The sequence below is a fragment of the Cannabis sativa genome, chromosome 1, assembly GCF_029168945.1.
Source record: "Cannabis sativa cultivar Pink pepper isolate KNU-18-1 chromosome 1, ASM2916894v1, whole genome shotgun sequence".
Classification (NCBI taxonomy): Eukaryota; Viridiplantae; Streptophyta; class Magnoliopsida; order Rosales; family Cannabaceae; genus Cannabis; species Cannabis sativa.
In genome coordinates, this window is record NC_083601.1 from 415,357 (window position 1) to 438,743 (window position 23,387).

The following is a 23,387-nucleotide window of genomic DNA, read 5'->3' on the forward strand; positions in this document are numbered from 1 at the left end:
CATTAACATGTGTGTGGATGGACTTATTAGCTCAGATAGAAACTAGACAAGTGTTTAGCTCTGCAGTCAGTTTCTGAGGGTTCGGTAAGTACGTGAAACTACTCGAATAGACCATAGTAACAGTGTGTGTAGTAGTAGGCCCGGGATAACCGTGGGTCAGCTCAGATTTTTTCTTAACAAGATATACATGTTTCAGAAAAAGCCAAAAAAGAAAGAAAGATTAATTAATTAATTAATTAATCCACAGGTATTAGATTATATTTTCTTTTTATAATCTTGTATAGGAAATCTCAGATAAGATTTTTCCTTATGGAGTATACTGGTTTAGGTACGGTTGGTATTGAGGGTGTCATATTGTAACTTTGCTAAAAAGTACCAGCGTCTTTACTTTTTCTTAATATATTTTTCTCTCTCTTTTTTTTTTTTTTGAAAGAAATATCTACATAGTTATGTTATGTTATGTATTGGGGAAGGATCTAATGATGGGCAAATGGTTGAAGTTTGAGGACTTGTTTACTTCACCTTTTGTTACAAGAAAGAGTCACGAGTCGAGTTAGTGGGAAGAAAAGGATGGATTCTGTGCTGAGAATAAGCATTTTGTTTTTTATAAAAGAAAATAGCTTAATTACGATTAGGTGGGATCAGGTACCTTAATCAAATATCATATGGGGAAATCTTTCTTTTTTCTTTTTTCTTTTTTCTTCTTTCTTTTTTCTATCTCTTGACTTGAGTTGATTCTTAAGTCTAGTTAGTCTTAACCTATTTAGTTGCCATTCATTTCATTTATACCAAAATATATATTACGAAGGGAAAAGACCTCTAAGTCCCCAACTAATAAACTGTCCGTTTGTTTAATCATTCTACCATTTATATCCTCCCTGTGCCATTGCCTCTAATTATTTACAACACTTCTCAAAGGATACAATTACAAACCTATGCCCTCTCTCTCTCTCTCTCTCTCTCTCATTACCTGAAAATAAAGAAGAAAACGTTGCAGCTACTCCTTTAAATGTATGGTAAGCCTTTCTAGTCTTTTATCTTTTTCAGGAGTTCATTTATTATTATTTATTTTGAAAGAAAATATTGGTTTGTATAGATAAAGTGGACCAGAAGAGAATTGCGAGGTATTGATGTGGGTGAAACTAGTGAGAAGAGAATAGTAGATAATCATCAGCTACTTTGGAGAGCTGAAACATATTATTATATACTATTCATCACCCTTTCCCATATCCGAAGCGACCATCAAGATGCTTTTATTTCAAAGTCTTTATCTAGTTAGAATCCCTACGGACATAACCTAACAGCTCAAAAGACCATATCCCTTTCTTTACTCTTTACTCCTCATTTGATTAACAACACCCAAAATAAAAGAAAGGTGAAAAAGAAAAAGAAAAATAGAGTAACCCACAATCGCCTCTTCCAATTTCCCTCTAGTAACTTTTTTATTTTGTTTTTTCAATGGTTTTTTTCCCTTGACTTTTCTCCCTTCTAGCTAGTACCACTACCATTATTAAGCCTTTAAAAGAAGGAAAAAAGAAAGGAAAAGAAAAGGAAGACTTCATATCTCTATTATCACCAGCTTTCACATAAGCAAGAAAAATCCCACATCGGAAAGAGTGGATCAGGTTACAATATTGAATCCTTTCAGCTTCACACGATTGAGAATGAACCCCCTCCTCTCTATCTCATTCGTTGTTCGATTTGGCGCTGAAAATCTATGGAATAATCAATTCTCAAGCCATTTTTCCTAACTCCAAACAGTCAAATCCATAAAGGGTAGTCGGAAAATTTCCCTCCAAAAAGTGTTTGTTTGGTGCTTGTGAGAAAGTAGTAAAACTCCAATATACTACTGCTACTACTACTACTTCTTACCAATGGTGTCTCTTCATCATCACTACAATCATCACCGTCCGTACCGCCTAGTGCTTCTTGACAGTACAGAGTCAAACTCACCTCCACCGGCGGCAGCAGCAGCCAATGAAAACAGAGGAAATCTCACACGCGGGTCATCATACGTGAGTGAAGCCAACTTCGACACTAACATGGTGATCATACTAGCGGCGTTGCTCTGCGCTCTGATATGCGCTTTGGGACTAAACTCCATCGTACGTTGCGCTATGCGGTGCAGCCGAAGGTTCGCTTTCGAGACGGCGGACGAAGCCGCGGCACGCCTGGCTGCCACGGGGCTGAAAAAGAGCGCATTGCGTAAGATCCCCGTGGCTGCATATGGCATTTCTTCCGGGATCAAAATCATTGATACGGATTGTACTATTTGCCTCGGGGAGTTTGAGACGGGTGACAAAGTTAGAGTGTTGCCTAAATGTTGTCATGGTTTTCATGTCCGGTGCATAGATCCATGGTTGGTTTCCCACTCTTCATGCCCGACTTGCAGGCGGTCCTTGCTCGAACAGCCAGCTAGTTCGGACGCCGCCCCTGCCACCGAAGCAGATGTGGGAATTCGACATAATGGGAATGGAGCAGGGCCCGGAGTTGGACACGGTGAGGTGACAATTAATGTTGATGAGGTTAGCTAATGATGGATGATAAGTAAAATGGGGACACAAAGGCAGAACTAGTTTATTGCTGTGTTCTTTTTTCTTTGTTATTGGCCTAGGCTGCAGTCAATGAAACAAGGCTAATCTTACAAGCGGGCCATGCTCTTGAGCGAAGGGATTCTGCATCATTGATCGGAATGCTGCAACAGGGTCCAGAGAGGAGGACAAGTTGAGGTGAGGTGATAATATTAATGTGGTTAGCTAATGGGTTAATTAAAGAAATGGAACACAAAAGCAGTGCTAGTTTCTTCCTCTTGTGTTTTCTTCATTTGTAATTGGCCTTAGTTAGTTTATTTGTTTATAGAGATTTAATGTCTTGTCTTGATTGGTGGTTGTTGTAGTTCTGTTTGAGAACTTCTGAAGTAATACGATGTACATTTAACACACTCACGGAGAAGAAGAAAAGGAAATAGAAGAGCGTTGAGTTCAATAATATTTGCTGGAGTGAGTAGTGTAAATGTAGTTTTGAGTAAAATCATAGGGTTCGTCTGTTGATAGACTCATTAGAATGAAGAATAAGAAGAGCCCACCTACTAAAGTAGTATGTTCTTTTTTATTATCTTGCTCATTTTATGTTCCTTACAAAAATATGATTATTGTGTGTTTCAGCAACTTTGCAAACTGACTTCATCTGTGTACCAATTTGGTAAATGAAAAAATATATATATAAAATGGTTGAGTGTTAGAACAATGGAGATTAGATTAAATTTTCTATTTGCCAAGTCATAAAAGGGAAAGTTAAAGTCAGTCTTGACAAGAAGTTATTCTATCTTCCACTAATAAAGACTCTACTTTTGTCTATAAACAAAAAAAAAAATCATGGTTTAGGAGTTATTAAAAAAATAAAAATAGAAAAGCTTATACAAATCCAGTTTGTGCTTGTAGAATGATTAGTGGATGGAGGAGGCTTAATTAGTTGTACAAGTCTTTGCAAATTCTTTTCACTGTTTAATGAATTGATAGACATTATTAGGAGAAGAAGAAAGAAAGCATATGGAGCACAAGGAATCATCTTGTTGCACACAGAATGGAATCTCATTACTCTTTTCGCCCACAATTTTCTTCTTACTCTTATCACTTTTGCTTTGTGGGCCAGCCTAGGCCCACAATCAAGAAAAACCCTTCATCCACCACCTCAGGTACATTTGTCCTTATAATGAGGATACCTGTGGTGTTGATAAGGATAGTTTTCTTAAGCATAATGCATAATTGGACCACTCCTTCTGTACCTAATTGATCAATATCCATCTTCAAAGATTTTTCATCGATTCCAAACATTGAAGCAATGAAATTCTTGTGGTTTGTGGGGAGGACTTATGGAGTGGAAGACATATTTCAATAGTTTAACAGTACTTTGTATTTGTAAACACAATTTGTTTTCTTCTTTTGTAATTCTATTTGCCACTAGCTTACAACTACATACATTTTACAAGGACATAAATGTCTGTACAATTGTAGTACAAAGATTTTTTAGGATATGGGATTGTATTTGACAAAAACTTTGGTGGGAAGAGCAAAATCTTAATCGAATCTCTTATTGTGATTTGTTTTATTTATTACCGATCTTTCATCTAGTAATCGTATTCAATGAAATTGTGGCTATTATTTTAAGTTGAAAATTCTGGTTCTCGCAGGCAAGATGTGGCAATTAACAAACATGAAAGAATATCCTTTTCTATTCTTCTAATAATTTAAGACAAACACTATCTAATTTAATTGTGATAAAAATGATTGAATAAAAATTCTAATCCAAATATTTTTATAAATTTTGTGTTGTAGCATAAATTGAGTTTTTGTCTACATTAGGGGTTAAAATATGCTGTGACTAAATTGACAGCCCTACCTCGTCATGGAGTAGTGTGAATTTTATTTTGAAGTTATACACTTTTTTTCTCCAGAAAAGGTTATATACAATTTGATTCTTCGTGAGCTAAGAATGGAGATCAAACCTTCAATTTAGGGGATAAAGGCTATGAAACTAAATCATTTTTTTAAAAAAAAAGAAAAAAATAAATTATTGTGAAGAAAGAAGATCTTTCGCTCATAAAAATAAGATATTTTTAGCTCATTAAAAAAAAAAAAGAGAACAAGTAGCTTCCGAGTCTAAACCCCAATAGAAATTATATATATAAAAATATATATTGGAGCAGTAGATCTCCTATTGCAACTAGCGCTGCACCCACTTTAGAAACCTAAACCGTAAATTTAAAAAAAAAATTAAAAAAACAATATATGAGTTAATTCTCCAAATAAATATGTATATATATTTTTATATATATATAATTTCTATTGGGGTTTAGACTCGGAAGCTACTTATTCTCTCTTTTTTTTTTAATGAGCTAAATATATATATATATATATATTACTCCACCGCTTAGAAGATATAACAGTAGATCTATTGGAGCAGGTTCATTCAAATCCCTTAACTTTTAAATATTGCGCAAGGTACATAAGTACACCACTAACAACTTCTTCACCACAAAAAATTTGTTATTCCCAACCATTATCAACAAATTGATGGCGAGGTATCGAAGAACAAAAAGACGAACCAACAATGAAATAAAACAAAACAAAACTATGTCACAAAGACAAGACTAATCACAGTAACTAGGGTGTTCATAAAATACTCAATCCAATCCAATCCAATCCGCACGATCCAATCTAGTCCAATCCGTAAAGTACGGATATTTGCACTTGTGCGGATTAGATGTTGATATTAGAATATTTCTATTTATGGAATAAAATAAAGAATTGATTTTGTGATAAATGAATATTTTATATTCATTGAATCTGGACAAAGTTAATTACTTAATATTTCATGTATGGTCAGATTTCAATATTCATTACCCGATTTGATTTCCTGAATTAATTGTCAAAATATTCTGACAATTAATGTGGAGTAAATACTGATGGAGTATCTCACCTATAAATATAGAGTCCAGAAACAGATATTCAATTATTTTTTACGAAAATTCACAAACATCAATCAATCATCAAATAACACTCAATACAACATGATACCATCCAAAACATCAAACAATCGTTTTAAAGTCCAAATTTCTTGCAAGCAAATCAATTACCATGGCTTTGAGGCCAGTTGTTGGAAATTATTTTACCAGGATCTTAGATCTACTCAGAAGTATGTTGATTAACACCCTAAATATGAACTTTCTAAAACGATAAAATAAACACATATAAAGTTTAGGAAACCTTACATTGGGTGCAGCGGAATATAATGACTCCTTCCGTTCAGATATCTAGCCCTTGATTCCTTTCTGTAGCAGAGCATTATCAGTATCTGAACCTGGATCTCTTTCTCTGATTCTTTAGTGCTGAAACTCCTTCTTGCTAAAAGTCTTTCTTCACGATCTTCCTCACTATGGTTGAGGTATCACTTGCTGTGTGTGGGCACTACTCTTACACTAAAAATTTCGAAATTGAAGAGAGAAGGAAGAGAGCAAAGTGGCGGCTAAAGATAAGGAGAGAGAGAGGCTCAGTTTTTTCTGAATCAAAAGTGTAATTTTCCTGAAGCCTTCACTATCTATTTATAGCATTCCACTAGGGTTAGGTTTGAATTATTTGGCATTAAAATAATGAAAATATCAGTTTAAATTCCCTACAAAAGTGGCCAGCCATGCATAGTGGATTTGGGCCTCACTTTTTGCAATTTTGCAGTTTTATCTTTTCTGCATCTGATTTTCTCAAAAACGCCAATTTTCTAATTCAACCATTTAAATGCCAATTCTAACTATTTAATAACTATAGATAATTATTAAATAATATTGTCATTTATCATATTTATTAATTGAACCATACAAAGTATCATAATTAACAAATATGCCCCTAAAACTCTTTCTTTACAATTTCGCCCTTACTTAGTGAAAAATTCACAAATAGACATAGTCTAATTTGAGAATTATAATTGATTAATCAAAACCAATTACATGAGTCTTACAAGCAATATTATCTCAACTAGTGCGGGGACCACGGGTCTATATAACCGAGCTTCCAATAAGTAGATCAAGAATTTATCACTAAAATTCACTAACTTATTAATTCTTCGTTGAATCCACGCATAGAACTTAGAATTGCACTCTCAGTATATAGAATGCTCTATATGTTCCACCATATAGACACATCATTAGTTATCCATTGGTATAATCCTAATTTGATCAATGATCCTCTATATGAATGATCTACACTGTAAAGGGATTAGATTACCGTTACACCCTACAATGTATTTAATCCTTAAAACACTTAACCCCGTATAAATGATATTTCAGCTTATGTGAAATGAGATCTCCACCATTTATTTTTGTTTGGTCAAGCTCGAAGGAGATCATCCTTTACTTACTATTCGCCAGATAGAAGCTATAGATTCCATGTTTATGTTAGCGCCCCCACTCAATTGCACTACCGTGTTCCCAAAATGTACGTATCACCCTGACCTAAAAGTAGGCTTAACTAACAAATCAAAGAACACGAATAGCCTCTTGAGATTGAACCTAATCATAACAGGATTAAGATCATTTGATCTAGGATCAACTAGGCGATATTGACTTGAATAGATATTACGGTAAGTTTAATAAATCTAAGTCAAAGTTCAATATCGATTCCTTTCGATGCATACTCCATGCATCCAACCTGAGCTTTACTTTAACCAATGCTCTGGAAAGAACATAGCATTTCTCCAAATGGAAGTAAACTCTGTTGTAGATTATCATATGAGTAAAACCCTATGTCTGATAAATCTAGGAAACTTTATTCACGTAGTCATATTTACTTTCCAATGTGTTGACGGCACAATAAACAGGATCAAGTATGTGAAAAGGGTTTCAGATGAATTTATACATTATGTACATATAATCATGAAATAAATCATGTGAACCATGCAACATTAAATGTTATTTCTGATCTATATTAATAAGTAAATCTGATTATATTGAAATGAGTTTTATTTAGGGCATAAAACCCAAAAAACTCCCACTTGCACTAATATAAAACAAAATGTGCATTTCAAATAATCTCAACACCTTGATATACAAATCAAATGTAGTAGTAGTAAACTCCTTGTATAATAGGATCTGAAAGGTTGAATTAACCTGAAAGGTTGAATTAACCACAACCTTTCCTCCACTATTACTCTTCCTTAATCACAAAATCATTGATAATGTGAAATTCCTCTCTATATGTCTACTCTCTTGGGATACTGGATTCTATACCTTTGGCAACTACTTTTGATTAATCAGGAAATTAACACTAGTAGTTAAGGCAATTTGGAATGGTGCCAAAAATGTATAGAACTTTCCTTAGACTGAATAAGTACCTTTCCTGCAACTTTAACATTCAGTCCCTTTCTGGTAGACCTAGAGACTTCAGATAGGTTTTTACACTTCTCTAAAATCACTATTCCACCCCCAGAGTAACCACCATCTTATCAGAAAGATTTTCTAGCACAAATGCAAATTTCGAAATCTGATGTGGTGTAGTCTAAGAGTTTTAAACACACTCTTATAGACTAACATATAGTTTATCTTCTTAATCTTAAGATTTACTTGATTGTCTTCCAATGTTCTTCTCCTAGATTAATCTGATACCTACTCATTACTCCCACTCAACAGCAGGTGTCTGGTCTAAGGCATACAAAAGCATATCTAAGACCTCTCACTGTTGATTTAAGAAATTCTTTCATGGCTATATCTTTTCTGGAATAATTGAGACTTTTCCTTAGATAAATTAAAATCTATGCTTAAGAAGTTGTGAAGCTTCTATAGATTGCCATTAGAAAGAAAATGCTTATGCATCCACAGTTCTGCCAAAATCTCGAAGTCGCGACCAGAGTCGCGACCATGAAAAAGGGTCGCGACCTGGCTCATTGGTGGTCGCGACTACTGATGCTTCTTGAGCTGATTTTTCCAATTTTTCGCCAGATTGTCCCGTCTTTTCACCATTTGACTGAATTTGAACTTTGACGCCCCGGGAACCTGAAACAATGAAAATCAAGCGTAAAACTGCTCCAAAAGACACCAATAGACAAGAAAATGCTTACTTTACAGACCCGAAACATAGGCTAAATATAACCTAACAATAAGTTAGTGGATTTACTTGGTAAATTCTAGATCTGCTTATTGGAAGCTCGAATATATAGGCCCATGGTCCCCATACTAGTTGAGACAATACTGCTTGTAAGACTCAGTTAATTGGTTTTAATTAATCAATTATAATTCTAAAATTAGACTATGTCTAGTTTATGAATTTTCACTAAGCTAGGGCTTAATTGTGAAGAAAATAGATTCTAGGGTTTATTTGTTAATTAAGAGACTTTATTAAGTGTAATTAATTTTAATTATTAAATAACTAGATTTGGCATTTAAGTGGTTAAATTTGAAAAATATCATTTTTGAGAAAATAAGATGAATACTTGGAAAAATGGCAAAATTGCAAAGTGGAGCCCTATATCCATGGGCGGCCACTTGAGGAGCAATTTACCATTTTATTTTTTTTATTATTTTAATGTCAAATAAATCTAACCTAACCCTAGGTGGTTTCCTATAAATAGGTAGTGATGGCCTCAAAGGAAAAGATGATGCAAACACTTTCCTTCAGTAAAATTTTTGAGCCATATTCTCTCTACCAATTTTTGAAATTCTCTCTCTATCTTTCTCTCTTCAAAATCGAAAACCTAGAGTGATTAGAGTAAGTGCCCACACACATCAAGTGGTACTCAATCATAGTGTATAAGGTTGTCTTGAATTCAAATTCAAGAGAAGGAGAATCGGGCTCAGATCTTGGTGATACTCTGCTACAGAAAGGATACAAAGGTTAGAGATCTGAGCGGAATGAGCCATTATAATTCCGCTGCACCCACTGTAAGGTTTCTGAAACTTTATATGTGTTTATTTCATATCGTTTTAGAAGTTCATGTTTAGGATGTTAAAAAACATACTTGTTAGTAAATCTAGATCCTTGTAAAATATATTCCAACACCTTGATGGGTTTTTTTTTAGTTTGTGAACCCTTGATGATGTATTGATTTGTACATTATGATATAAATTTTTGGCATCTGATTGTAAAAACTGTTTCAAGGAACTAATATAATTTTGTTTTTGGTTTTATTTTTTTTATTATAATTTTGGCTTTTAATTCGAGATAAAAAAGGATTGATTGTTAAATTTTTTTCAAGGAACTAATATAATTCTTTTTGGGGTTTTAGTTTTTTTATTATAATTGTGGCTTTTAATCCCGATTATTTCATAAAAATCGGGATAAAAAAGGACTTTTTATTCCAATTTTTATGTAATACCGGGGTTAAAAGTCTCTTTTTTGTCCCAGTTTTTATGTAATAACCATGATAAAAAGTCTCTTTTTTATCCCGATTTTTTAAAGACTTTTTATCCCACTGGCATATATTTCAGTTTTTCTTTTAGCGAAAACCGGGATAAAAAGTTTTCAAAATCGGGATTAAAGGCCTTTGTTTGTAGTATTGATTTTTCATGCTTTTTTTCTCTTGTATTTTGCATTATACCTAGTTTGGATTGATGGGGAGCTCCAGATCTATTTGTTAGTTCAAGTCATGTATTGTCAATTCTGAACCCTATATTTTACATTATTTTTATTTGTATCAAAACTATTTTCAAACTATGATAAAACTAACATGCAACTAATTTCATAAAACTAATCATGTTGTAGAAGTGTTTTTGAAGTGAATTCTCTTTCTTCGCTGTCAAATAAAATACCTGCATTATTAATGAACACTATTATGAAATGTTAATGCAACTATAAAGCAACCTAAAAAAACTCGAAACATACTTCTACATACGTGGTTGTAGATTCATTCAAATTTTCTTTTCTTTTTTTATTTATAAATTAATATATTCAATATTAGAAATCTGAAATCGACGACAATGCAACTGGATACACCTTAGATCTATTATTCATGATTTTTTTTTCTTGTATTTGCAGTGTACCTGATTTCAATTGATGGGGAGTTCCAGATCTGTTTCTTAGAGATCTATATTATATGAATCTGAATTTCAAAGTTAGGAGGAGTTGTTTTGATAGAATAAAATTGAAATACAGTGTTTAATTTCAGTTTCGACCCAATTTGTATGCTCTTATTTTTGTCAATTTCAGTTTCCATTGTTTCATGTCCTCTTTTCTAGTGAATTCGCCGGAATTAATGGTGGTCTTCCTCCTGATTTGGTTTCATTTCGGTTGTGTTGTCGGTCTGAACGATCGAAGCTTTTTGTTGGTGATCGTTCTATTTCGTGCGGCTGAAGGTTTAGAGGAGGTGGTACTTTTGTAATTATTTGTTTGTAGGCTGTATAAATGTTAAAATGGTCGACCCACTGTACTTCTGTATTTTTTTTTTCCTTTTTTGTATTTCTTGTTTTTTTCCCTATTAAGTTTTATTAATAAGGGAAATTATCCTATATACTATTTTTTAACTATTTTTTTTTTAAATTTACGGTTGGGTTACTTCGATAGTTTCTATATGAATTTTAGGTGCGATTTAATCTGCTCCGTTAATTGCTACATGGGTTTCATAGTGAAATTCTATAAAAATGAAAGAAAAAAAAATTCTTAAAGTTTATTCATAATAACCAAATGCAAGATACAGTGACTACGTGTCCCGTTTTCCACGGGTAATAAAGAAAAAGCACATTTATTTAGATAATTGAGCAGAGAGGTTATCAGCTAAGGAAGAAATGGTAGATGGAGAAGCTCCTGTGGTCCCTCCAAGATACCATTTTTTGATCATCTCTACCACATTTTCATTCTCCACGTCTAGCTTGAACTCTTCTTTCCCTTCGATCGTCACCACAATCTGATAGTCATTCATATATATAAACCCAACATGTAATTAAGTAGTTATACATACATAGCATAATGATAATCCTCCTATATTTCTAATAAGCTACCACATGTCACACACACACATATATATACATATATATATATATTTTATTTATTATATATTACCTCAGCAGTGGGAGAAGTAGCTGGGAAATGGAATGTAATAAGAGTGTCTTTCTTGAAATATTTGGACTGAAAAAACTCAACTATTTTCTCCAAGGCAGCTTCTTCTTCTTCTTCATACTTGTCATCTGCAGCCAACCGATCCCTCACTGAACTCTCTAGCTGAACTCCGTATTGGGACCCTTTGATCTCCTTGATCACTACAATCCTTAGGTATTTCTCCACAGGAGCTTTATATATATATGAAACAAAAGTCAGCACAGATCAGTTATAATTATTTTTTTTTACTCCTAATTTTCTTTTGGTTATATACTAAGTTTTAGTACTAATAATTAATTAATCACCTGAGATAAGAGCATCAAAGAAGTCATCGTCTTCAGCAAGTTCATTCCCCTTTTTTCCTTTCCATTGTTGTACATGTTTCACAACATCGGGGTCTAAGTACACTCCAATTGCTGTGAACTTGATTTGAAGAAAGTGTATTTCCATATCTGTGATACCTGTAAATTATTTATATAGTCAACATTAATTTCATTAGTAATAAATAATACCCAAGAATTGTATTGTATATAGTAAATATTGTGTATATATATATATATCTCACCATAACCCAATAGAGATAATGGCTTAGTGGTTTTGATCTCGGTAGGAAAAGGGATTTCATGAACCATCACCATGTTATTTGCCACTACATCCATAATTGAGAAGGATAAAAAATACAATTTAATGATGACAATAATAATGTTCGCAAATATTTGTTACAAAATTGTAAATGCTACACAAAACAAAAGTAGAATGGTAAAGAGATTTCTTACTGATATATATAATTTATTTAATTATTAGAGAGGTGGTGTTGTGAGGATTGTTCTACAAATCTCAGAGTATTGAAAATATTGAAAAAAAAAACGGAACAAGAGAGAGCAACTACTACTGAGAGAAGATAAAAAAGAGTGTGGGCGGTCTTATTTAAGTGGGTCTCTTGTAATAACCTTTTGGGGTAGCTCTTTCATTTAGTTGGTATACTGACCAAACTTAATAACCCTATCCTCCAGTCTAGCCCAAAGTGTTAGGTAGAAGAAGTAAATAAATACACTAGTGGCTTGAATTTCTCCCATAAATGCCCTTTAAAGAAATATTAATTAATGGGCAATAATCTCCATAAGCTTCACATAGAATTGTTAAAAGGTGTTAGTAAAAAGTATAGTGCTGTTTAGCATTCTTCTTATTGTCATACTATTATTAGTATAATTAAATATTGGGTCTTATAAGAAAATAATTTTTTGAAAATATTGCGAACTAATCGTGAGCACTTATAAAAAAATATTGGGCACACTGATAACCTGATAACCAATAATAATGCTTTTTAATTTATAATATTTATGGTAAAAATCGTAAATTACTATATTTGTAGCTTAGTCATTAACTTTATTTCTACTGTTAAGTTTGCTTGTAATATGCATCTACATTCATTAGGCCAAACTTAACAGTAGAACAGATCCATATTAACGTCGTATTAAACAAATACTCAAGATTTAATTAGTCAATTTCTTGAAAGTACTCAAGATTTCTTCCGATCATTAAATCGGAGTGGATATAAATTGTTAAATTTAAAGGGCTTCATCCAACCACGTAGTTAACCGAATACCAACCGATCGTTTCACCTACTCTCTCATACAATTACACTGATCGACATAAATTAAAAGAGAGCAGCTTTTATAAATATAAATATATTATATAATATTATTTATAGGTTAATCGTATATTTTATTTTCATCAATTAGGTTTAAATAAGAATAGTGTGATACAGGTTTGCTTCTTGAAGTTAAGGTATATCATCTCTCATATTATTTTAAAATATTAGTTGTGGATTTAGGCGGGTTAACCTGATTAAATTGACCAATTTTATTGGGCAGGCTACTAATTTCTTTTTTCTTAATTGGACGGATTGCATTTATATTTTTGTAACCCAAATTTTACATTGGGTTGAATAAAATATAGCATAAATTGACCAAAACGACCGACGTACACCTACTATAAAAAAATTTACTTTTACTCACAACAAAATTTGTAACTAAAAGTAAAAAAGTTGTGACTAATAATAAATTATTATTCATATGTTGTGACTAAAAGGTTTGTGCCTAAATGTATTAGTCACAAAAATTACAATTTGTTGTGACTAAATGTATTTTTAGTCACAATACTTGTTGTGACTAAAATTAAATTAGTGACAACTTGTGTTTAAATGCTATGTTTTAGTCACAAATAATTTTTTTGTTGTGACTAAAAGTCACATTTAGTCACAAAAAATTTATGTTGTGACTAAAAAATTATCACTAAAAGTAGTAATTTTTTGTAGTGACCCCTATGGGTGTGCATAAATCGATATAATCCAATGAGAACCGACCGATCTAATTACAACCGACTGCCAAACATTGGATATCCAATTGTGATCGGATCAGATTGGATGTTATTTTTATATATCCATTTGGATCAGATCGGATGGTGGATGGGGTGTCCGAAAATCCAATACATCCAACATCTAATCAAACTAATTAGTATTTTCATTTAAGTTTGATGAGTGTAATTAGATTTTATATTGTTATACATAAAATCTATATGTATCCATAAAAATTAACATTAAAATTTTACTCTTTTTATCTTGGATTGGATGGATCCAATCCAATCCAATACATACTGGACCTAAAATATTGGATGGATCCGATCCGATCTAAAAAATACTAAGTCTAAAATATTAGATAAACTCAAATTAAACCAATAAATATAAATGAAATACATCCAATGGATAGAACCGATCCAATCCAACATTCAATGGATGTTGGATCGATTGGATGACTGAAATTAATTAGATCGAATCGGATGGTAAAATCTAACATCCAATATATACCTGGATCGGATCTAGATAGGTCTAAAAATATTAGATATGGTCCAATGAACACCCCTAGTAACCCCTACTCACGGGGATGAAGTTGAAGACAATGAGGATGTCGTGTTGTCTGTTGAGGATGCACCATTGGACGAACCATTTTCCTGCAAGGATTTGGTATCGCGATTAAGGAAATCTGACTTGCCAACATTTCATAATTGAAACTGATCAACACCAGTTGTACAAAACCAGTGTCAATACAACGCCCACACCTTCCCTTTACCAACTCAGCGATCATTCCGACAAACATCACGGTGATTTCTATTCCCATTCTTTTCTACTGCATCGCAGTTCCATTCCATTCTTTTGTAAAGGTGATTTTTACATATTATGACATCACTCCTTTCCAACTCACCCCCGACAGCTATAAAATCATCCTTGAGTTTTATGCGATGTACATGGAGTTCACGCAAGGGGAACCCACAATCAAGGATTTGTGCTATTTTTACAATATTAAGAATGTTGGCCATGATAATTATTAAGATTACAGTTTGTACCGTTGATATAGTTATAAGGTGTTAGGTGTTATAGTTATTTTTTTGTTATTGTTGTCACATGTTGAGTCCTATTATTGAGGATAAAGTCGGTTGGTTTACACCTAACTCCAACTATTTTTCTAGCTTGATCTTTTGCCCATATCTATATATAGGGCTTTATTTAGTACTATGTATCAATTCATTTACTTTCCATAAAACAATTCATTCATTTTCTTCCGCAACATGGTATTAGAGCAGGAAAGTAATGTTTTCCTCTGATCCTCAGTCGTCTTCAACCTTCACCATCACTGTATCGTCTTCTCCGGCGATAACTACATCTACAGTGAAGATCGATTATCTTCATCGACATCTTAGCTATCCCCTTTTCTACGTTTTTGCATTTTTTTGCAGATAACTCTTTTCAAATTCAAGAATATCAACTAAAGATCAAGCTACAAGAATGGGAGATAACGATTCGACTCCGACAGCCGTAAAAAACAGTCGCAATTCAATCAATTTGGGAGATTAGAGTCTTCTTGTGGCGCGACCAAGAAGTCATCTCGACGAACCGACCCACATTACCTTCATCATGGAGATAACCCTGGAAATGTTCTTGTGTCTCAACCTCTCACAGGCCAAGACAACTATGTGGCTTGGAGCAGGGATATGTAACTCGCCATATCAGTCAAGAATAAACTCAGATTCTTGGACGGCTCTATCCCTAAACCTTCTCTTTATGATCCTTCTCTTTATAATGTTTGGATCCGTAACATTAACATAGTAATTTCTTGGATTTTAAATTCTGTTTCGAAAGAAATTTCATCTAGTATACTTTACGATGAGTCTGATGCTGCTATATGGACTGATCTTCAGGTCAGGTTCCATCAAAGAAATGGTGCTCATCTGTACAATTTGAGAAAAGACTTTGTGAATCTTAAACAGGAAAATCACAATGTAGGGATGTATTTCACCAGGCTCAAAACCATTTGGGAGCAGCTTTCCAATTTCAGACCAACATGTTCATGCAATGGATGCACTTGTGGAGGAGTCAAGAAGTTGCAAGAACACTACAACATGGAATATATCATGTCTTTCCTCATGGAATTGTCTGATATGTATGCTCAGGTTTAAGGTAATATCTTGGTTATGGATCCCTTACCAGAAATCAATAGAGTCTTTCACCTTGTCACACAAGAAGAGAATCAAAGAAGGGGTCATAATCCCACTACAGATCCAAATCCGAATGTTGCCTTTGCTTTCCATGGTGATAAAGCTTCAGGAAATAAGGATAATTATAGTTCAAGACAACAACAACCACCAAAGAAAGGCAGGTCCTTTTGTACTCACTGCAATTTTCATGGTCATACCATTGAAATGGTGATCCATCAGCTAAGGTAATAGAAGAAGTGGGACTATAAGACTAGAGAGTCGACAAGAGACTGGAATTACTTATCATGTGATTTGTGGCACCAGAATCAATGACTCATTTTTAGGATGTGGAAAGAAGACATACATTAGATTTACTTGAATCAACAATTGTAATGACAGGAGGAGATAAAGACTTGAGTGATTCCTAGCACCTTGAGAACTTGGCAAATTCATCCATAGATATAAGGATCGATTTGTCAAATGCACCATTAGTGCTTGCAACATTAGCATAGTGCTTTTGCTGATTTTTAAGCAATAACTTATTACACTCAAACTTGGCATGGCTTAGTTTCTTACAATAGTTGCACATAATGCTTTTGGATTCTGGTGTTCGATTGGAAGGCCCTTGTGAATTTCCTCCTTTGGAACCACATGGAGTAGAGTTTTTTCACAGTGCATGATTGTTATAACCAACCAAAGCACAATCAAGAGAAATAGATGGAGTAGTTTATGTGCGAAGAACACAGCTAAAGAGATCCTGTAAAGAGGAGACATCAGACCCAGAAAGAACATGTGACTTTACAGAGTCAAATTCGGATGAGTCTTGCTAGAAAGCTCATGATAGCCATCTACTCTCGCTGCCACTGTTGAGCCTTCACATCAGGACTATATAGAGACAACACATTAAGATCTTCGTATGTCCTCTTAAATGTCATAAAGTAGTTCATAAGAGACTGATCTTGTTTCTTCGCACGATAAAAGGTTTTGCAAACATCATACATACGTGATAGGTTGTCTTTTCAAAAATACAAAAAATCCAAGTAATCCATTAGTTATTTACAAATTCACAATGATCAATCAAACTAATTACTTCATTATCGATAGAATTTTAAATTTGAAGAAACAAGCGAGCATCCTCACATAGCCATATTTTCTTGAATCGTCTTTTTCTTTGGGAGAATCATCAGTTAAGTGATCATCTTTGTCAATACTCCTTAAATAAAGTTGAATCGTCTTACTCTATTCCAAATAATTCGAACCAATTAATTTATGGCTCGTGATTTTAGACATCACTAGAATCATATCACAAACAACCACTGATTTTGGGTCTGATTTTGACTCTACCATAATCTCGAAAGCAAAGACAAATGAAAAAGAAAAATAAAAAAGCGAACAGCAAAGGAAGAACACCCAAATACGAAGAAGTCAAAAGTATCAAACCACAAAATAAGAAGAACCATCGAAGACAAATGCAAGGAGGACAGAGATGGGCCAAACAAGGAGCAAAAGTGAATCAAAGCAAGATTCACGGTCCCACGCGTGTGGGGAAGAACTTTGTCGGTAGTGGCAACATGTGAGCCTCACACGCGGCATTTCTAGTGTCAGACTTTGAGGTTTTATTGACCGGCAACTAAACAGTCCTTCAATGTCGGCGGTAAGAACTGAAACACACTCCAAATAGGGTTTTAAAAAAAAAACCTACAAATCGTAATTTTTTTAATGGCCTAAATTTTGAATTTCAAACCTTAATTTAAAGTGGTTGTATACCATGTAAGATTTGATGAATGAAACAAAATTAGAAAGCAATAGGAAACTAACTAAAGGGTGATTCTACAATGCACCCCCTTAAAATGGATGTACTGATGCACTCTTAACTTGTTTCAGCATCTAAAAGAATTTTTTAGTCCAATTTTTTTTCATATTCATGTACGTTATATCTATTTAAGATATCCTACAAAATTTTGAAAAATTCAGAATAATTTACAATATAGAAAACAATGTTCAAACAGTCTATTTTACACGCGTATAAAATAAAATAGTCACGCGTGCAACATACTGTTTGAACGTAGTTTTCGACGTGTTAAACTTTTCTGAATTTCTTAAAATTTTGCAAAATGTCTTAAATATCTATAACGTACATGACTATGAGAAAAAATTTGATCAAAAAATTATTTCGGGTGCTAAAACAGATAGGGTGCATGAATATATCCATTTTAAGGGAGTGCATTGTAGAATTTTCCCTAACTAAATACAATTAATATAGCTAATATATTCTAAGAATAATTTCAAGTATACCCAAAAATAGACCCACCCTACCATTTTTATCAACTTTTTAATTTCACTTATTAATTTTAGTTAAATCGAATTTTCCATTTATAATTAGCGCAAGCTAACTAAGAAAAATAATATATTTACGTATGCTCTCCCATAGGATATAACATATACTACAATGTTAAAATTAAGTTCACCTTATGACAAACAAAAAAAATAACAGCTAATAAAAAAAGAAATTTACCCCAACCTATTACCAATTTAAAACTGTTACCTTTAATTACGTACTTATTGAAAATTCTCCAAAAATTACTACCACTACCAAATTATGTCATGCAACTACCAAAACATGCTCATAAATTTTAGACTTAAACACAGAAGCACAATTTAATAGTAATGATTTAGAAATTTTTGTTATCAAAAGCACGATTTGAAGGAAGGAATAATTCAAAAACAGAATTCATAGTTATTCAATTAAAAAATGAATGGGAAAAAGCATGAACCTCTTCTTGTAAGAGTGTTCATAGTGGACCTTATTGAAGCTCAAGGATTATAACATATGACACTTAAAAAAAAAAAAGGCAAGAGTATAGATTTGAAGGAAACGAACTGGGCAGAAACATCACCGGCCACTGGATCGTATAAACCAAAAAATGATTACATAAGCTTTATGCAATTTTTACAGGAGCTATACTCAAATATAACGCTGCTCGAATGTTTCAAAACAGAACAGATTACAAATTTTCTTCCTATCTAATTCTCATTTCTAGGTTCCTTCAAAGCAAATATGACAAGGCTTCTATAATTTACAAGGCCTTGGACAATACACCCTGTTTGCTTTGTGAGAAATACAACAGGAAAAATAGGAACCTAAAACAAATACAGTTAGTAAAAGCAACTTAAACATGGCAGATTTGCAGCTGAGTGTGAATGAAAGCCCTAATCTTTACCATATTGTTATTTGCTGTATGTCTAGAGCCAGTTAGGTACCATCTTGCTTGACATGGGCTTCGGTATGGGGTCATCTGAAACCTTAGCTAATGAGCGATATTGTAATTTCACACTCTCTGCATTGTCCAATGTTTTTACCACGTACCTGTACAATACCAGTAATAAGCCTACAGTTTCTCCATATATTGGTATACGTACATACACGAGCTTGAGTTCTTTATCTAATGCATAATTCACACAAGCTTCTACGTCATATTTGTTGTATATTTTTCAAAAAAAAAATCCATGTCAAGTGTCTACTAGTAATGAGGGAAAAATTCTTCCTAGTCTTTTGTCCAGCTCCATGGTCTGGGGTTCAGAATTAATATCTACTATTAAAGGGGAGTTTGTGCACACAATTTTCAAGTGGAATAAGAATGAATAATAATCTTAAGTTAGGTACAAGTAGCATCTTTGATTAAAGTTAACTAAACATCAACATAACAGAACAAATGACTAACCATCCATTTAAGCACTGTGTTGTTACAACAGCCTCACGTCCCACAAAGCGCTGTGGTGTCCTCTTGTTCCCCTGGAACCATTTACACATAAATAATAAATTACCATAAGTAACATCGAATACAAATAGATACTAAGCTTCAGGCTATTCTAACCTTTATGATGACTCGGTCTGTTACAGCAAATGGAAACTGCACACCTCTGCCTCTAGGTAGATCCATGAGAGTACAGTCGCCATAAATACCCTTGTCCTGCATGAGAGTAAAGGAAAAAGCTTAAAAGGAATGTCAACATTGTATTAAAAGCAATTCAAACCAGTAAAACTTCTGCACCCATGAGAGAGCACAACCACAAAGGCAGTAGTTGAATGAGAGGTCAGATTTAGTAAAAAATGAGCCCTGAGAGAAATTTGGTTTGCACAACCATAGATTGAAGGATAAAGAAGTTATAAGTAGCTAACTCTAATTCTAACCATTTCATTTCTTTTCTTCCTCTTCTAGAATTAGAATGGAAAATCAAATACCTGGTCAAACCTTTCCCTTCTTCTTTTGGATGAACGATGAAATTGTAATTCTTCTTCCCGGCGGAATGCCTGCACAGCAGCTCTAAGAGCTGCACATTTAAAGCCCTAATAAATCATTTGGTTGTCCAATATATTTTCTTATCCATAATTCAGCTTTATAATTTGATCTTAATTCTTGCCATTTATATGTGAACATTGTTAAGACATACGAAGATGAACAATTTGAATTTCTTATAAACTAATAGACCATCTTAGGCATTTAATTATAAACTAGGAACATAGTCCAAGAATCTCAACAAAGTTTCTTGGGCCTATAAGATCATTGGCATGATTTTTACAAAGAAGCAACTTGCAAGTTGCAACTTAGTTAGACATGGGATGGGATTTCATAATTTTATATACTGCTGCCTGCCATGACATGATAACTCATGTTGCATCACTTTAAGGATATACTACACATTAAAAGATAAATTGAAAGAATATCAATTCTCCTCAGTGGAAAACTATATACTTACAGAGATTTGGAGAAATCGATGTTTCAGAAATTGACTGAGAACAAGTATAGCAAGCTTTCTGTAATCATTAGAAAAGAAAAAAAAAATTATGCCGACGACCATAAACAGAACAAAATCAATAACAGTATAATGATGGCCAAATCTTAAAACGAAAATAAAGAAATGGGATTCCATAGGAACTTCAACTTACAAGTCTAATAACATGCTGTATTCCACCATCTCCAAAAGAATGCCCACAAGGTAATATCATCGCGTCATCCATAAGAGCTCCCCTAGATTTCCACAAAAACGACATAAAACTAAGAAAACATGAAAGAAAATAATACATAACTTCTGATCATTAAATCCACAGAAAAATAAAAATGAATACAGCATATTTGTATGATGGTCATATAAACTTACGTTACCGGGTCTGATAAAATCGTCCTCAAAGATTCGCCTGACTCGTTCGAATACAACACATCTTTTCTTCCACTAAACTCACAACCATTTTCAACCGTCAAATCCTTTTGCCCTGAGGCAGACCCTTCAGGGCCCTGAAAATACTGAGAATAATAGCCATCACCATCAGGGTCCGCCACTGTGACCACATTCTGATAATTCCCAACTCTACCTTGCTGATGATGATGATGATTATGGTGGTGGTGGTGATGGTTATCATTAGGACTGGCTTTGATGTTGCCACTCACAGTTTGATGCACAATGCCGCCTTCTTTCACTATGACATCTCTACTTGATCCTACCATCATGTTCACACCTAATAAAACACTTGAAAATCAACCAAAAATCTCCAAAATTATGCATGTACATAGAAACAAAACAGAAACTGATACAAATGAAAATACCCAGAAACTTGTTTTAGATTCTTACCGAAAGGAGAAGAATGGTGATGATGCTTAGCTTTCCCATTTCCCATTTTGTCCTCCCCGTTGCCCAAGTTATTACTAGAATTGCCCTTATCAAGGTTACCATCTGCGCCCACAAGTCCCTCAACTCCGTCATCAACATCATCGTCCTCGTCAACATCGTCTTCTTCGTCGTCGTCGTCATCATCCTCATCCGATCCATCAACGCTCGGCGTCGTCGTGGTCCCATTTCCATTCCAATTTCGTGCCTCCGGTGCCTCCCGCCGGTCCTGTCCATCGCCAAACATGCTCCGCCGGAAGTCTGCACCTTGAGGCGCGAAAAATCGCTCGTCAATGAAGCCACTGAGATCCCTGGTTTTCGGGCCCGGGTCTCCAACCCGTCTCTGATTCGGGGCTCCGCAGTTGAACCGCAAGGAGTCTTCTTGGAACACCAGGTGGGAGTTGAGTCCGTTTTCGAGCCTCTGTGACGGAACCAAACCCATGTCTTCAGACGACATTTTCTGTTGTTCTTTGTTTTTGGCGAAAATTAAACAGAAGAAAACCCTAATCGCGGCAACTGGGCATGATTCTAGGGCTTCGAATTTGAAGAAAATGAGGTTTTAGTTTTGGAGGGTTTTCTGAAAATTGAATTAGGGTTTAGGACAACAAGAACGGTGGCGTGAAAATGGGTGTATGTAATGTATCAGTGTGTACTACTACTGCTCATTTTTCCTTTTCCTTTTTTTTTTGTGAGAAAAAGAAGAGAAGCACTAATTTTAAATTCTAATATTTGTGAGGGGCTAACATGAAATTTTGGGAAAACATCGTTTTTTTTTTAGCTTTACGTCAGCAACCTCTGACATGAGACAAAATAGGTATATATAACGCTTTTGCTTTCATGTCTTTTTTTTTTTTTCTCCTAAGATTTTCTTTTCGTGTTTTCTACTTCTATCTCCAAAAAATACTAAATAATAAACCTTTGTAACGTTGTCGTTTAGCAACAGTGAGGTTCCAAAACAATTAAACAAAGTTGGGCCTTTAGAAATTCTCAAAAAGTAAGGTGGCATTTCTGTAGAGGGAATGAATGGAATGGGATAGGAAGGAATAAATTTTCATTTTTTTTGTTTGTTGGATAGTATTAGATTGTCATTCTAGGGTTTAATTTGAATTATATGTTATATTGTGTTTTATAATATAACATTATATTGAATTTTATTGTTGTATTCTATTAATATTATTTATTACAACACTATGTTTAGTATTGATTTGTATTAATAATTTATGTAAGACCATAAAATCAACCACAATTCGATCCTATTTGGGTTCGGGGTCCAAGGCCAGGTCAAGGTCCGGGGCTGAGTTCATGTTTGAAATTGGGGTCGGGTTTGAGTCGGGGTTCGGGGTTAAAGTCCAAAGCGAGGTCTGAATTTCAAAGTTTAGGGTTGGGGTTCGAGCTGGGTTTAGGCCGGGTTCGGTGTCAAGGCTAGGGTTGGGGCTAGGTCCGGGCTGAGGTTTAGGTCCAGGTCAGGGTTGGGTCTGGGTCCAGGTTAGGATTGGGTCTGAATTTGGGTTTGGGGCTGGGGTCCCCAACCCCAAACCATTTGTAAATATTATAGTAGGGAAATTTGATTTTATATACTTAAAAAATAAAAAAAAAATTATTATTAAACCAAAAACTTAA

The 23,387-nt window shown here is 34.1% G+C and overlaps 3 protein-coding genes across 8 annotated transcripts; 1 reads left to right on the top strand and 2 right to left on the bottom strand.

The window, feature by feature from the left end:
* The first annotated feature begins 331 nt into the window (after positions 1–331).
* Positions 332–4,115, top strand: LOC133029966 (RING-H2 finger protein ATL74-like). 5 transcript variants are annotated; one of them, XR_009683896.1, is made up of 3 exons: positions 332–1,011; positions 1,097–2,729; positions 2,897–3,167. XR_009683896.1 is itself a non-coding variant. In XM_061102044.1 (2 exons), exon 2 carries the CDS (start codon positions 1,875–1,877, stop codon positions 2,532–2,534), a length of 660 nt encoding a protein of 219 aa, XP_060958027.1. In that variant the 5' UTR covers positions 782–1,016; positions 1,097–1,874; the 3' UTR covers positions 2,535–3,167. The 5 variants fall into 5 exon arrangements, 1 of the variants encoding a protein (XP_060958027.1); XR_009683895.1 differs by having other exon boundaries at positions 639–1,016; XR_009683898.1 differs by lacking the exon at positions 2,897–3,167 and adding an exon at positions 3,519–4,115 and having other exon boundaries at positions 818–1,016.
* A 7,005-nt stretch (positions 4,116–11,120) lies between these two features.
* On the bottom strand, positions 11,121–12,589 carry LOC115706946 (chalcone isomerase-like protein 2). Its single transcript, XM_030634726.2, has 5 exons — positions 12,350–12,589; positions 12,139–12,222; positions 11,879–12,034; positions 11,538–11,764; positions 11,121–11,382 (listed from the first exon to the last, which is right to left on the bottom strand). Coding segments are annotated over exons 1-5 (630 nt in total). The 5' UTR covers positions 12,351–12,589; the 3' UTR covers positions 11,121–11,220.
* Positions 12,590–18,984: 6,395 nt separating this feature from the next.
* Positions 18,985–22,556, bottom strand: LOC115706378 (U-box domain-containing protein 62). Of its 2 annotated transcripts, none has more exons than XM_030634010.2 (8): positions 21,732–22,556; positions 21,264–21,618; positions 21,052–21,133; positions 20,862–20,919; positions 20,347–20,435; positions 19,979–20,074; positions 19,826–19,896; positions 18,985–19,470 (listed from the first exon to the last, which is right to left on the bottom strand). In XM_030634010.2, exons 1-8 carry the CDS (start codon positions 22,222–22,224, stop codon positions 19,347–19,349), a joined length of 1,368 nt encoding a protein of 455 aa, XP_030489870.2. In that variant the 5' UTR covers positions 22,225–22,556; the 3' UTR covers positions 18,985–19,346. The 2 variants fall into 2 exon arrangements, with proteins under 2 accessions (XP_030489870.2, XP_060958009.1); XM_061102026.1 differs by having other exon boundaries at positions 21,264–21,600; positions 21,732–22,489.
* Between the last annotated feature and the right edge of the window lie 831 nt (positions 22,557–23,387).